Here is a 15,645-nt window from a genome sequence, read left to right as displayed (position 1 = left end):
TTTTCTTCCACTTTATAAAGTGTAAGAAAAAGTTCCACTTTACAAAGTGTAAGAAAAATTTACACTTTATAAAGTGTAAGAAATAGTTCCGTTTTATAAAGTGTAGGAAATAGTTCCGTTATATATTAAAATATACACGTTATGGGACTCACGGAAAACGTTTAGAATATTAGATAAAGTGGAATTTTTTCTTCCACTAAGCCTATTTTAGTTACTTACTAAAGTAGTGGCTTATTTTGGTCACTTTTATATTTTTGTGACTTATTTAGGTTCCCAACTCAATTTAAGAAGGGGCCAGATAAATTATACTAGTTGTACAAATGGTCATTCAACTAATAGTTTTTTTCACAGAAAGTCACTTAATTTTCTTTTATAACTTCAAAGTCACTCAACTTACTCAACTAAGGGTTTTTCTAGAAGATGAGCTTGAAATAGAATTTTGATAGTTCTGTCATCTTCGAAAGGTGATTTTTGGGTTGGTTGGATTTTTGGTTTGGATCCCAAAAAATTTCGGACGAGTTTTGAGTTGTTGGATGGAAATTTTGAAATTTCTAACTTAAGAGTTGACTTCGGTCAACATTTGGTTAAGATGATCTTGATTTGGTGTTTTCATGGTTCCAACAGGTCTACAATGTCGTTTCTAGTCTAGTAGCATATTTGATTTGGGATGTTGGTATTCCGAAATTTAGCTAGACTATAACAAATACTAGAGGACCCGTGTTTAGTGGTAGTATGTCCTTCCTTATCTTCATGTAGAGATTGCACTACCCATGGAGGTGAGCTCAAAGAGTTATATAATCTTCAGTAGTACTATCTATCCTTGCATACTTTTTTAAAGCGTTAGCAACTTTGTTTCCTTCCTGAAATTATGTCAAATCCTTCGGATAGCACCAGCAAAATAAGAGAAGTGTATTGTAAAGTATATTGGTGTTATATGTTAAGAGGGTTATCACCTCTGTAGAGTCTATTTTGATCTCCAAAGGGAGTAATTTCTATAGCAAAGCAAGTTGCGTTCGGGGACCGAGTGGGAAGACCATGATCCGTAGGGGGAACATATCACTCATTCTTCCATTGGGGACAGGTGCACGAACGACTGCTCTCACTCAAAGGCATTCCTTTTTTTGTTCATTTTACAGGAAAACAACAAGGAAAGGGGCTAAGATCCTCGTTGACAACATGAATTCGTAAGCAAGATACTGAATTGGATCCCTTTCTTCATAGATGGAAATTGATGAATTAAGGAAGCAGTAGCACTCCCTCCCATGTAAGTTGAGTTGATTCTTTTTTCCTCTTGTAGAACCTAATCTTCCACCAAGCTCATCTCTGATGACACCCCCAAATACTATGAGGTTTTAAAGGAACCATTAATGTTAAGCTTGGAGTGGTGCTTTTGGAGGGGAAACCACTGGATATGAATATTATTAGTGACTGTGTTTTTAGTAGAGTGGAAGTTAGAAGAGTAGGTAAATTTGATTGCACGAGCTAGGACATGATTGATGGAGATTAAGCGCGTTGTGTTGTTATGAATATTATGGTTCCTATTCAGCCAGATATGTCAAATGGCAAAGGGGAAAAGAGTGTCCCAATTAATAAGATGGTTGGGAGGGTAGGGGATAAGGATTGAATAGCAAGGATCCAGTTGGAGTTGTCATTATGGTTCCAGAAGGCATGGGCGATGGTGCATTCAACTTAACATGTGTCTAGTAGTTTCTACTTCTGATTTGCAGATTTGACAGAGGTTGGAGGGGACAATTAATAGGAAGGGATACGGTCATGAAAGCACAACCAGAAAAAGAATTTGATGTTTGGCGTTGGCAGCGCGCCTGACATGTTTTCTGCATGCTAGCACGTGTCTAAAGCCTTTTAATAACCCCCAAAGGCGTAGTTCACCTTTCTAGTTCAAAAATTTACCTTAGAAAGAGAAGTTTTCAAGAAACTAACTTCCTCCAAGGTTCATCCATGACGATGGAACTATTTTCACTTATTGAGCACTATTTCATGTTTTGAGAGTAGTATTGAGCACCGAATTGAGTACAAATTAGATAATCCAAACCTCATAACTACGCAGTCAGCGTAGAATAGGATCGTGCTGTTGATTCGGGCAACTCCTCATAAAGCCTCTTGTAACGGCTTAGATATTGGATCCATTAGTGCATCTCATCCTTTACACTGGTAAAGTATTGGATGGCTCTGGCAACGTGGCAAGACCTTGTATTATCACAAGGCTCATAGTGATGGTTGTCCGTTAGAGAAACTCCCTAAGAAAAGAAAAGTATTCTATTTTAGCATTTGATGTCATTGCATACGACTAAGTTGTAAAGTTTTATTGATTTTAATAAACTTGCATGTTTTACTTTATAGTTATCTATTTTACCGTCTTTTTCTGAGTTACTCTTTCAGTTAAGTATATTCAGTCTAATCAATGTTTCATTCAACTATTTTACATACCGTACATTCCATCTATTTAGCATTTTTCCCCCCTGCAAAACAGAGAAAAGATGAATGTTTTAATATTAAGCATATAAGTTAACTTAATCAACATGAAAATGGTAGGATTGGCAAGTGTAAAAATTACTACAAAATTGTGTTATGCTTTCTGGACCACCATATTTACCTTTTGTACATGTTGATTGGAACAGATATTGCTTTATCACTGCTTAGTGTCTGAGGTTTTACTGTAATTGAGATTGCCACAGCTACTGCAATCTCAGAAGGCATAAATTTCAAGAAGTGAATTTCGGCATTTGAATTTTTACACACCAAAGTCCAAAACCAAATAAATATATACTATATTTTAGTCCATGTCCATCTTCCATATTTTACTTTTTTTAGTCAACTTAATTTTTATGCGTTGGTTGATTATATGATATGAAAGTTTGAATATTTTCGTTTTGCAGAATCATGTTGTCATGAAGATCACTTTCTTCTCCTTTCACCCAAAACCTCGTTATAGATCAAGTTATGGCTGCAATTATCAGAAATCAGCCATTTGAGACAAATCTCCAGTGCTTTAATACCATCATATAGAAAAAACTGTCATTATTTCCCCTACTTGAAACAGCATGCTACCCAAGTTCCCATATCGTCATAACTAATTTAAACAGAAAGAGATTCATGTTTTTCTGAATGTTTGATCTTAGGCGTATTTATACGCCAATGTTGTCAATATTTGCCCATGAAGTGATTGAATTAATGAATGATTTAAAAGACTATTAGCTTTATTTTATGTAGCTTGCAATGATTGTACACTAACATACATGATTAGTTGTTTCAGGAACCTTTTTTGAAGAAGTTGGAGTAGATTGGAAAAAGAAGAGAAAAAAACCGACTAAGGCAAAAATCAACAGTGTCTGGCGTACTGTAAGGTGCGCCGTGCCAAGATGGGAAGTTCTGAGGCGCCTTCTTGGCGCTCTGCTAGGCGCGCCGCGCCAGGATGAAGAGTTCTGAGGCTCCTTCTTGGCGCAATTAGAGGCGCGACATGCCAAGGAAATTCCGACTTTTCCAGCATAAACATTGTTAAAAAGGATTCCTAATTGTAGTAGACTTTAACTCCAATTCTCCTACTATTATAAATAGATCCTTAGGGTTCCGTAGTTAGTGTTCGACTTTTTATTGGTGTGAAGAGAAAGTATCAACATTTGTAATAGGTTTTGATCTTCTAACTCTTCTATTTTCCGGAAATCGCATGAACAATTGTATTTTGTGGTTTTCTAATAGCATGAGTGGCTAAACGCCCTAGTTCTGGTGTTGTAGCTACGAATTGATTATTGTGGAATTTTTGTGTTGTATATTTTCTCATAAACATAAAAATCCCATAAGTTGTAAAACTATTAAAATAACTCCAATTGTTTATTCAATCTTATCAAATAAACAAAAATTATAAAATCGCATAATAAATTATTACAAAGTTATTTGTTCTTCACTTAAGTAATTGTTTCATCTAACTTTAATTTAATTAAAAAAATTGAACATAAATTGTACTTGATATGCTCATATCTCTCAACTACTCTTACAAATAACCTATAAAGTAGAAAAAAAACATACATTAGTGAGTAAATATTAACTTAGAAGTTAAATACACTAAGATAAAAATTAACAAACATCACTGACTTCTAACTATTTACAAGAAAAATCAATAGTTAAATATTATTGAATAACGAAATTTTAAAAAGTTACCACAAGTTTGAGTCAAAAACACTTCTAATAAAATTTAATCAAAAAAATTATAACTAGTCCACTTGACTAAATATTAATAACTAATTGATCAAATTTTCCCAAGTCCTCAATCAATTGGACTTGATATTCTTCAGTCATGTGAACGAACATTTTGCGAATACTAAGATTAAGAAAGTGCGGCACCGCCAATGAAAATTGTCTTTTATCAATATTATGCTTAGTCATAAGATTAAGACGTTTTTTTTTATTATGAAAAATCAAAAAAGTATTACTCCCTTCGTTCTTATTTATATTCACCAAATGAATTTCTACTTTATCATTTATATTCACCAAATTTAAAGTAATAATAAATTTTATATTGGTGAGAATAATAAATTTTAAAAAGTAATGATGTGATTATAAATTTTATTTACATATGAAACAAATGGTTAGTAGATATAAATGTGGGGTTGTTTTAACAAAATATAAACTCATGGATCAATTATTGTATTAAAATATCTCAAATCATGATATGGAATCACATGGTGATTCCATATCATGGTTTTTGGAGAATATGGTATCACCTCTCATGATATGGAATCATGAGATGGAATCAGCGTAAAATTGCATGTCCAAACGCTGATTCCATCTCACGACACCATATCTTGATATGGTATCGCATGGCCAAACGCCTACTTAGTATTTCTTGATTGGCCATCTAGATATAAATCTATTGTCTAATCTTAAAATCAAGAGATCAGGGGTTAGATAGACCAGAGAATATAGAGAGCTCGATCGACCCATTTGATTGAGGTGATTTGTGTTTAGGAGTGACGCCCGGATGAACAACTTGCTTGGTTATGAAACAGGATGAAATATAAATGCTCGCCAATTAGTCTATTTATCCCGGCTCAACGATGTAGTTAGATACCTAACTGGAGTAGGCGACTAGAGGTCTGAACCCGACTCATACAATTAACCCTATAAATCAGTAACTTGACAACTAAAATTAGTTCTAAGCCGATAATATGATACATGAGATTCATCGTATGCTACAACCCTGGAATTGTCTTTTACTTGCTTGAAACATCATCTTAAAGTCGTTCACAATTAGTTACTTTTAATTGTTGCATAATTAGTAGTAGTTAACAGTCATCACAATTTCTGAAAACAATTATTTTTGTTTTATTTGTAGAGTTAAGTGTCAAATATAAGTTGATCATAAGTCCCTTGGGAACGATAACTCGTTTCTTTAAGAATTTATATTACTTGAGCGACCACGTACACTTGTGTGCATGTATACTGGGGAGCAACAATGTTCTTCGAGACTACAGAGATGTGAAACAAAAACATGGAGGCAGGTAAGAGAAAATGTGAGAAACAAATATTACTCAAACATCAAATCCCACGAACACAGGACATTTTGCGCTTGGGGCTTAAGGCAAGTTGAGACTTTCTAAACTCTTTTAAAGTGTCTGTGTTGGTAAATGCTGATGTGAAGGGGTAAGGGCGTTGGGAGTCCCGTATAAGTGAGATGATGAGTACTTATGCATGTACTGGTGCCATGAAGTCGAATATTGACTATCTGTCTGATTTATCATATCAATATATGTTGGAGCATGATATATGAGCTTTTTGGTTGTTAAATGCCCACTCGATTGGCAAGACTATTTGCTATCAAGAATTTAATTTACAAAATAAAATGCATTTTTGCATTAAAGGACGACATGAAAAATATACTGAACCTCATAAGATTTTGTTGGTATTTTTAGAATTTTATTGTTGTGAATCAAAATTTTAACATATGACAGAGGTTAAAGCACTGTTGTTTGGGATCAATTGGTGCATCAACAGTGGATATGAATTTATTCTAGCAGAAAGTGATTCTAAGCTTTTGGTTGATAAGTGTAAATTACTTGAATTCAACCTCGTGGAGAATTCAAGAGGAAGTGGACAGATTGAAAATGCATATGGAAAGCACTGGCTACATTCTTCAACATTGTTTTAGAGAAGCAAATAAAGTGGCAGGTAAATTGTCCTTTATGAGTTATGCAACCCCTTACGATAAGCTTTACAAGAATTTTGTTGATCTTCCTGCTGAGGTTAAGGGTCTAATGACAATATACAGGTGGTGTTTGGCCAGTTTCAAATTCAAAAAAATTTATATGGAATCCAGGTAAGGATGGGTTGATTGTCTTTTGTATAGATATAGGTATTCCACTGATGATATATGATTCATGGCTTCATTGTTATATGACCAAGTAACCATCCTTAACTTTTTTGCATTTTCTTCATCTCAAATAGGATAGCTTCATATCCTCTTATTGAGTAGGGAGGGTTAGATCACCTTTTGTATATACTCCCTCAAATCATTGTTATGTTTGTTGAAGATGAATGAAATGCAATCTTTTTGGGGAAAAAAAACATATGACTTCGTTTATGTCACTAAAATTATGTATGTGAAATTTTTTTCAGCCACTTTATATTAAGTCTATTACATAGGGTGTGAAGTATTAATAAATATAAATAATTATGTCATTATTAAGTGTATTTAGATTATGAAAATTCACCTAGTGTCATTATAGAGGATATTGTTGGATTTTTTTTTCTTTGCGCCAAGTTATCATAAGTTATTTATTTTTTTGATTCATTTGTCTTTAGAAACTAAAAAGACGAATAGCCGAATCGACGTACGAAATTGCTATTTACAAGATCAAAAATAGGTAAAATATTTAATTGATTTAATGAACACGTCTATTTGAAATGACGATATGACACCCATAACCTTTAAATCTTGGATCCGCCTCTAATTAAATCATCATGAAAACCATTAAGCATGTTGCATAAGAAAAGCTAATAACTAACTCTCTTTCTCTTCATGTCCTGATTCAAATAAAGCTCGTACATGAACCTCCGAGTTAGACCTTGCAGACGTCCATGGCGGTTCATGCTCAATTTGCGATCTATTCATTAACTCTCCATGTCTCTTTCCAAGTGTTGATCACTATTATCAAGGACGGACACACGTTATATAAAGGGGTGTCACCCGACACTTCTTGATCAAATTTTTTTTTTATATATAATATATGGTAAAAGTGAACAGAGAAATTTAATAAAAATGACTTTATTTCAACGTTTGAGCTTCCTAGCTCTGTGGCAAGTGCGCTACTAGTAAACTATGCAGCACGAGTTCAGACCTTTATAGTGATGGATTTTCATTTTTTTTGTTTATAATAAAATGACTCCCTTTTATCTTTAAAAATATCTGATTTTGAGTTAGGCTCGATTTGACAACTTATTTAAATGTCGACATCGCGTACCATCAAGTAATACTCCTACTCCTCATCATGACCACATATATCTAATTGTACAATATAACTTAGACCTCATTTGTTTTCATTAAGATTAAAACCTCTGAATCTGAATGTACATCTAAATGATTAAAATGTTGTCTCTAGATCTGAACACTGAATGCTTAAGACTGTTTGTTTTTTAGTATTTGAATGTATATAATTCATAACTATATAAGCATAATAACTATATAATTCAAATAAAATTATATTTTGGTGTTTATCTAATAAAATAATTTTAAAAAATTATTACGTGATTAAAATTTAATATTTTTAAATAAATAGTTTCGGTTTGTATGTAAGAATTTTAAAAAACAACCTCAAATTAATAATTTTTTTATACATGTGTGTAAATATCCTCGTGTTATAATTTGAAGAAGTTCTTGGCATAGATCCAAAAACATATCAGAATAAAAAAGGCAACCCAAACAAATGTATAACCTCTTATTAACTAGAATAAGTTCTTAATTTTATAAATAATAATATTACTATGTGAAGTTAAACGCTTAGTGAGAATACAAAAAAAAAAAGTAGTATGTAAGAATAAAAAAAAGACAACCCTAAATTAATAATCGCTCTCTTGTGTTATAATTTGTTATAATTTGGTGTTACACTACTAATTTTATATATTGAGACGTTATTGGGGATAGATCCAAAAATATATAAGAATAAAAAAAGGCTAACCAAACAAACGTCGAACCTCTTATTAACTAGAACTAGTTCTTAGTTTTATAAATACTAATATTACAATATGAAGTTAAATGATTGGTGCCTTTTGAAAATATAAACAAAAAACAAGTAATATCTAAGAATAAAAAAGGCAACCCTAAATTAATAATATTTTTATGCATGTGTGTAAATATTTAAGGTCTCCTTTTATAATTTGGTGTTAGGCTTTTAATTTTATTGAGAGGTTCTTGGCATCACATTTTCTTTTAGAAAAAAAAAACAAACATAATACCAAACTTTTCTAGCACAGACTTTGTATTATCAAATAAGCACACGAGACTACTAAATTTTATAAACAAAATCTAAAATTGTAAGTAAAATTTTAGAGTTCTTGAGAAGCAAACAGTAATACCAAGAATATTTCAAAGATACTAATTAATAACAAAGTATTTATAAAAAGTTTTTTGAAAACATACCTGTTCAAGAGGAAGAAAATTCAACTCCGAGCTGAAAGAGTAATAATGGAGAGATGGAGAGAGAGAGCAACGCATATAAGAGAAAAAATAACAATGCATGGTGATAATGGAGAGAGTGGAAGAGACGGCAACATATATAGGGAGAAAAAATAAGGATGTTTGAGTTTTGCAAGGATATAAATTAGCGTTAAAAAGAGTCTGAATAGAAATATCCGAGTGAATCAGATGTTTTCAGACCCATTAAGTGATTTTTCTTTTTTTAAAAAGAGAGTAACAAACGCACTTAATGACCCAATGTTTGAACCATTTAGATTTAGATCTCCATTAAGTGCAAACAAATGAGGCCTTAGTTGGATTTATAGTATTGCATTAGTATGGCGTAGCTTAAAGTTAGTTGCCTATCTATCCACTAATGAGTTTGCGCATTGGACAAAAATTTAGTATTTTAAGATCAAAGTCTTTTAATTGTTTGGTTGGGAACAAGTTATCCCAGGATTAATTATCCTGTGATAACTTATCCCATCATGTATATGGGATAACTTATCCCATCACTATGGTATAAATTGTGGGATAAGTAAATCCAAACATGACAACCAAACAAGACACCAAATTTTTATCCCAAAACTATTTTTTTATCCCAGGTTCTTATCCCTCACACAAAACGACTAAAGTTATAACTAATATACACTAAAAAGTAAGTATAGAGTCAAATAAATAATTCCATAATTTACTATCTTAATTCATAATCTACATTTCGTGAGAATGAGGGCAGTGCACATACTTGGAACTAGAAGCCAATTTGTTGGAAGTCAACTTTGTGTAGAATTGTCAGCTAAAGTCATTGTAACTAACACAGAGAACAAAGAGTGGAGGAAAGCTACTACACCTTTTATCCTTTCTTTTTTGGTTACATAAAAGCTACTACACATAAACACCTTGTGAGAGTGATAAATACCAACGGCAAGCGAAGTTCTAGCATGTCGTAGAAATATAAATTCAAAATTTGAAGTTTATGAATTTTTATAGTAACATTAACAATTAATATTATATTAATAATTGTATTTATATTTAAATATTTATAAAACTTAATTAACTAATAAATCAATAGATAATAATAAGAAAAAAAAGTTGTTGGTTCCGTGAACCCTTAAACATGATTCTAAATCCGCCTCTGACTATTGTTCCCAAAAGTCAATAAGTTTATAGCCCTTTACAAATTACTCCTTATGTTTCAATTTATCTATCTTACTTTTCTTTTTAATTTATTTAAAAAGGAATGTTTTTTTTTCTAATTTGACAGCTTTTTAATTTCAACATCTCTCATGACATGTAAAAACCACAAAATTAAAACTCATTATGACACATTTTACAAAATCTTTAGTTTTAAAAATAAGATTCAAATTTTTTTCTTAAACTTTATACCAAGTTAAACGAAGACATATAGTATATATGAGTAGTTTTTAGTTTTTTTTTTTTTATATATATATATATTTCTACTAAAACATTAATTTTACACGTAAAAGAATAAAGAATAGAATCTTTACAAAGGTCATTTTTTATATTTATACAAATCATAAAAGGCTATATATATATCACCCATTTTCCCATCTAACTACTTCAACCATATTCTATTAGTGATCTCATTATTAGCATCTGGTACATTCTTTCTGCAGAATACCCCACTTATTAATTCTTCATTTTTCTCATTCATAATATATTATGGTACACAGAGATCATACTCCCATGTTTTTTTTTCCTTTTGATTAATTCATTGCTATTTTTTTTCTTTTTCCAATATTCTGAATTGAATGTTTCCAGGCAGAAAATAAATTTATTTGGCTGAAAATGGGGAAGAAAGGAAGTGGTAGTTGGTTTTCCACTGTGAAGAAAGTCTTTATTAAACCTTCTTCTAAGGATTATTCACCAGCAGATCATAAAAAGGTTAGTTATTCACTCTTCTCATCGATAAATATTGCATAGGATTAAAACGAAATTATCGATGATTTTTAGTTTAGTTTGCTTCTATTCCTTCCAAAAGGATAGTTAATTTGATAGATTGGCATTGTTAGTATCAGATTATACAAATGGAAGCAATACTACTCAGATCTAAGTTATACACATTAACAGTATAATAGCAATAGTTTACTATAGTTTTGCAATTACCTTTTAAGTGATCTAATTATAAAAATATTGTATACATAATCCGCGCATTAAAATTTAGATTGGTATATAATTATATGATCAAAAAAATTGCAACATATTTTTGTATATGATCATCTCTTTTTCTGGATCTGTGGTAAATCGACCTGCGTAGTTTCTACTGGTTAGCCATTTTTTCCCCCTCACTAAACGGCATTAACTAATAATCTTGAACACATATTGGTCCCCTCTAAAATAGGGCCCCTGTCGAAAGGCAATAACGTAGAATTTATGACTTGTTGCTTTCATCCACCTCTTCTATCAAACGTACTCACGGTTCGATTTGGTTTGGATTTCAATTAAAATAAATTAATTTAATCGATATTTAAGTTATTCAAATCAAATAATAAATATTTATTGATTTGATTGTTAGCAATTTTGGTTTAATTGTTTGATTTTTTATTTATATACCTTATAATAACACACATTTATTGATTCGATTGTTCGTTTTTTAACCATACATAACTACACGCTTCCCTTCCTTTTCTACTACTAGTTCTCGACATTATTAAACAAATAGATGAAGTGATAACTTTTTTTAGGTAATATGACATCATTTATTTAAAATATACTCGTAAGAAGTCAAGTATATCTCTCTTCAATATCGCAAGGCTTCCAATGTGATTGCGTTGATAATATATGATAATTTTGTGTATATAGTAGCATTATAACACATGATAAAAAATAATAATTAGACACTCCTAGCTTATATTTTGCGTGTATTCTCAAACACCATTAAGTAAATAAATTAATCACATAAAATATGTCTCCTATAATTATACATATCAGAAACATGTATGAAGTTTTACGTACGGTTTATTGAGACTATTGCATATGATTAAAAAAGATGGCATACTTAAATGGTTGACTTACTTATATAATGGATGTTTGAGAACGCGTCTAGAATCTTCCCAAAAATTTAATACTCTCATGTCTTTAATTATTCATCAAAATAAACACCAGTTCAAGTGTGTAAATGTAATTTACTGGACAAGTTTAAGAATTCAGAGCCTTCAATTGAAGTGATTTTGTATGGTTATCAGAAGGAAAAATTAGAGAACCAATGGCAAGATGAAGCTCCAGAAGTTGAACAATTTCCAGCAGAGAGTTCTTCAGATCTTACCAATAATCGAGAGAGCAATGACAATTCATCATCTTCGTTGGCTGAAGATCGAAATCATGATATTCATGTCATCGAAGCCAGTGTTGCGGTAGCAACTTATACGGCCCCAAAAATTGTGAAATTAGATGGATACAACAAAGAGGAAATTGCTGCCACCCTTATTCAATCATATTACAGGGGATATCTGGTAAATTAAAAGCCAATCATCCATCTTATATATAAGTAGTGTTCAAATATACATTTTGCCTAATTTTGCAGGCAAGACGTGCTTTGCGTGCCCTGAGGGGATTGGTGAAGCTGCAAGCGCTAGTGAGGGGGCATAGTGTGCGGAAACAAGCGCAAATAACAATGAGATGTATGCAAGCATTAGTACGGGTACAGTCAAAAGTACGTGCACGAAGACTCCAGTTGCTGCAGAGCAAAGTGGAAGAAGTAAAATTGCACTCGATTATTAGAGAAGACCAGCACAAGAACAAGAGCCTGTCTAACAAACAAGAGACAGAAGGCTGGGATAACAGGAACCAAAGCATTGAAAAGATCCTACAAAACACTAGAAGAAAACAACACGCTTATCAGGTTAGCCTTTACATAGCAAAAGTTGTCATATATATTTACTCCCTCCGTTCCATTTTATATGAGCTTGTTTGATTTGACAAAGTTTAAAAAAGAAAAACTTTTGAAATTTATGATCTAAAATAAATGATAGATGATTGTTTGGCTATAAATCATTTCATATAAGGGTAAAATAAACATTTTAAAATTAAATTATTATTTAATATAGAAATGTATCATTTTCTTTTGAACTACTAAAAAGGAAAATGAGTTACAGAGGGAGTACTAATGTAGTGCAACTACCTTCACATTAGATGCACTAATCACTCGGGGTCGTTTGGTTCATGCAGGACTAAGTATGACGCAAATATTGTTATACAAAGATTAATAATATTGATATATAGCTAATTAATGGTGTATATAAGAAATAATTAACATAGCACTTCTCATTTAATCCTTGACAGGGAGTTTTTATACTTGCACAAATACTATGACATGTTGAATCTCAAAAGTTCTATAAACCACCACAAATATTTTGACATATCACTACAATAAATACAGCTTAGAGTGACAATAATATGCACACTGACAAAGAGTAGTGTTACTATTTACCACATTAGTTAATTGTCATTAAATTCAATGTCATTATATATTTTTACAGCATTTACAAAGAGTGCTAAAATGTAATTGTCATTAGTAATCGCATCTAAAAAAACATATTTAACAATAATTAAACATTTGTTGTTAATTAATTGCCGCTAAAGCTTAGAAGTTTAAAACATGTCATTTTCCCCCTTAAACTCCATGCTCTTAATTTGTATTGGCTAATTATATGTTAGCAACAACAGAAATGGTTGCACTCTGATCCAGATGATGATGAAGAATGTTTTTGCAATGAGCATGAAAATCCACAACAAAGTTGGAATTGGCTTGATAGATGGATGGCTTCTCAACATGCTGTGCGACGAGAAGGCTCCTATGTGTCATTGTCCATCACAGATGACATATCAGAGAAGACAGTAGAATTGGACCCATTGGGCTCAGAAGATGTCAACTTAGCCCATCACATTCTCAGTCCAGTTGAAAGAAGCCCATATTCATCCACTCAGTCCAACATGGATTCTGTCCCTAGCTACATGGCTCCAACTAAATCTGCAAAAGCAAAAATAAGAAGCCCAGGCCCAATAAAACCTAAAAGCCCACCAGGAGTGGCCCAATGGAATGCAACACCGAAGAAGGTGACAGCCCGTAGGTGGAGCTATGATTCATCTGCGAGAAGCCCAAACCCAAAAACTTCTGCTAAATGGATGGCAACCTATAGCCCAGAAACACGTGTACACGACAGGGCCTCACCTATGGGAGCCCCTGCTTGCAGATATAATTATAATTAGATATTCTTGCACAAGTTCAAATAAATGGTTATTTTAAATATGCAAATGTTATGACATAATTATATATGTTCAGTACACTAGAAATAAATCTTCATTTTCTTCTTGATTTCAAAGGCTTAATGTCACGTTTCTCACTTTCCCCATGATCTTCCTGCATAACCTTTATAGTTAATGTCAATATTAACGACTATCATTTGTATGCCTCTATGTAGAGCTGTCAAAAAGGGTTGGTCCAGCCCCACCCGGCCCAAGCCTCGTGGGCCAAGGAATTTGAAGGGCTAGGGAGGGCTGGAAAGGGTTGGGGAGGGCCGCCCTTTCATTTGGTAGGGCCTGAAAATGCTCAACTCAATCCAACCCTAGAAGGGCCGAGGGCTGGGGCGGGCTAGCCTTTTTTTTTTCAAACTTGTAATTTTATAACATCAAGAAAATGAGAAGATTTCCAAATCAAATATGACAAATAATGGTGTTGTTTCAATAACACTAGCAAAAATTTAGTGTAATTAACATGTATCTCGCATACCAGATATGCGAGTGAGATAAGAAAGTGACAAGCAATATGGGAGGGAGGCGAGGGTGCGAGATTTGTATATGTATCGTAGATACATGTGAATCTACTTTGATAGAGTGTATCTAGAACAAATTAACCTAATTTTGAGCCCATATATTCTGAGATACATGTATTTGGGTACGAAGATTCATAATATTACAACATAGCGTGTATTCAAATTATTAGATTATATACTAGTGAGATTATTGTAAATTACTCTTGAATAAAAAGTTTTGGCCCATGGGCTGACCTCGGCCCAGCCCCAATCAAGCCTCAAGGGCCAAGGGCTTATATGGGCCGGGCTTATAAGCCCTAATTTTTAAATGGGCTTGAAAAATCATATCCCAACCTTATCCCAATAACGGGTAGGGTTGGGACGCCCCTATGGGCTAAGCCCATTTTGACGGCTCTACCTCCATGTAATACTATATAAATAGAGGTATAAGAATTCATATTGTACACACCTCCATTTTGATATTTTTTTTAGCACCTCTTAACTCAAATTTTTTAGATGTTGTGTTTAAGATCACAACATATTAGTGGTCGTTTGGTAGAGTGTATAAAAATAATACCCAATAGAGTGTATTAGTAATGCATGTAATAGTTATACTTGTATTAGTTATGCATAGATTATTTGTTATGCATTGTTTGGGTTGATGTATTAAAAATAGTATGCATTGTATAAAAATATTTATTTACAAAAGTATCCTTCATAATTATGGTGGAAAAGATGTAGAAGTACTTTTGAGGGGTAATTGGGTCTTTAACCATATTAATGCATGTATTAAATCATTTGCATTGTTAGGGGCCGTTTGGTTACTGGTTAGAGTTATGCAGGTATTAGTTATGTAGAGTTTAGTTATGTAGGTATTAGTTATGCAGGTATTAGTTATGCAGGTATTAGTTATGCAGGTATTAATTATGCAGGTATTAGTTATGTAGGATTTAGTTATGCAGGGTTTAATTATGCAAGTATTAGTTATGCATATATTATTTAATTATGTAGAGATCACAATGCATAAATTATTAACTAATAAATATTGAATTTGTTGTAAATTAATATATATTACTTACAAATAAATAAGTAAGCAAATAGTATAAATTCTCCCTCTTTTTGAATAAAAAGTAAAGAAAAAAAATTCTCCCTCTATACTTAATTGGGACTGCTATTTTTTTATGTTTA

The 15,645-nt window shown here is 32.3% G+C and overlaps 1 protein-coding gene and 1 long non-coding RNA gene across 2 annotated transcripts; both read left to right on the top strand.

Annotated features, from left to right (window-relative positions):
- The first annotated feature begins 10,223 nt into the window (after window positions 1-10,223).
- On the top strand, window positions 10,224-11,938 carry LOC107063180 (uncharacterized). The gene is made up of 3 exons (XR_001475118.1): window positions 10,224-10,306; window positions 10,469-10,591; window positions 11,893-11,938. It is a non-coding gene; the product is annotated as an uncharacterized lncRNA (long non-coding RNA).
- Window position 11,939: 1 nt separating this feature from the next.
- On the top strand, window positions 11,940-14,052 carry LOC102585001 (uncharacterized). Its single transcript, XM_015314709.1, has 3 exons — window positions 11,940-12,159; window positions 12,231-12,548; window positions 13,364-14,052. Exons 2-3 carry the CDS (start codon window positions 12,321-12,323, stop codon window positions 13,913-13,915), a joined length of 780 nt encoding a protein of 259 aa, XP_015170195.1. The 5' UTR covers window positions 11,940-12,159; window positions 12,231-12,320; the 3' UTR covers window positions 13,916-14,052.
- Window positions 14,053-15,645: the final 1,593 nt, after the last annotated feature.

This window comes from Solanum tuberosum, unplaced genomic scaffold (genome assembly GCF_000226075.1).
Source record: "Solanum tuberosum cultivar DM 1-3 516 R44 unplaced genomic scaffold, SolTub_3.0 scf00315, whole genome shotgun sequence".
NCBI lineage: Eukaryota > Viridiplantae > Streptophyta > Magnoliopsida > Solanales > Solanaceae > Solanum > Solanum tuberosum.
The sequence above is the reverse complement of the archived record's forward strand: the minus strand, read 5'-3'. Positions and strand labels throughout refer to the sequence as shown.

Bases quoted from the DNA above. Each gene is read 5' to 3' on its own strand.
- LOC102585001 (XM_015314709.1), top strand. From the start codon at position 12,321: ATGAGATGTATGCAAGCATTAGTACGGGTACAGTCAAAAGTACGTGCA. The intron at 12,549-13,363 runs GTTAGCCTTTAC...ATTATATGTTAG, and splicing joins GAAAACAACACGCTTATCAG to CAACAACAGAAATGGTTGCA.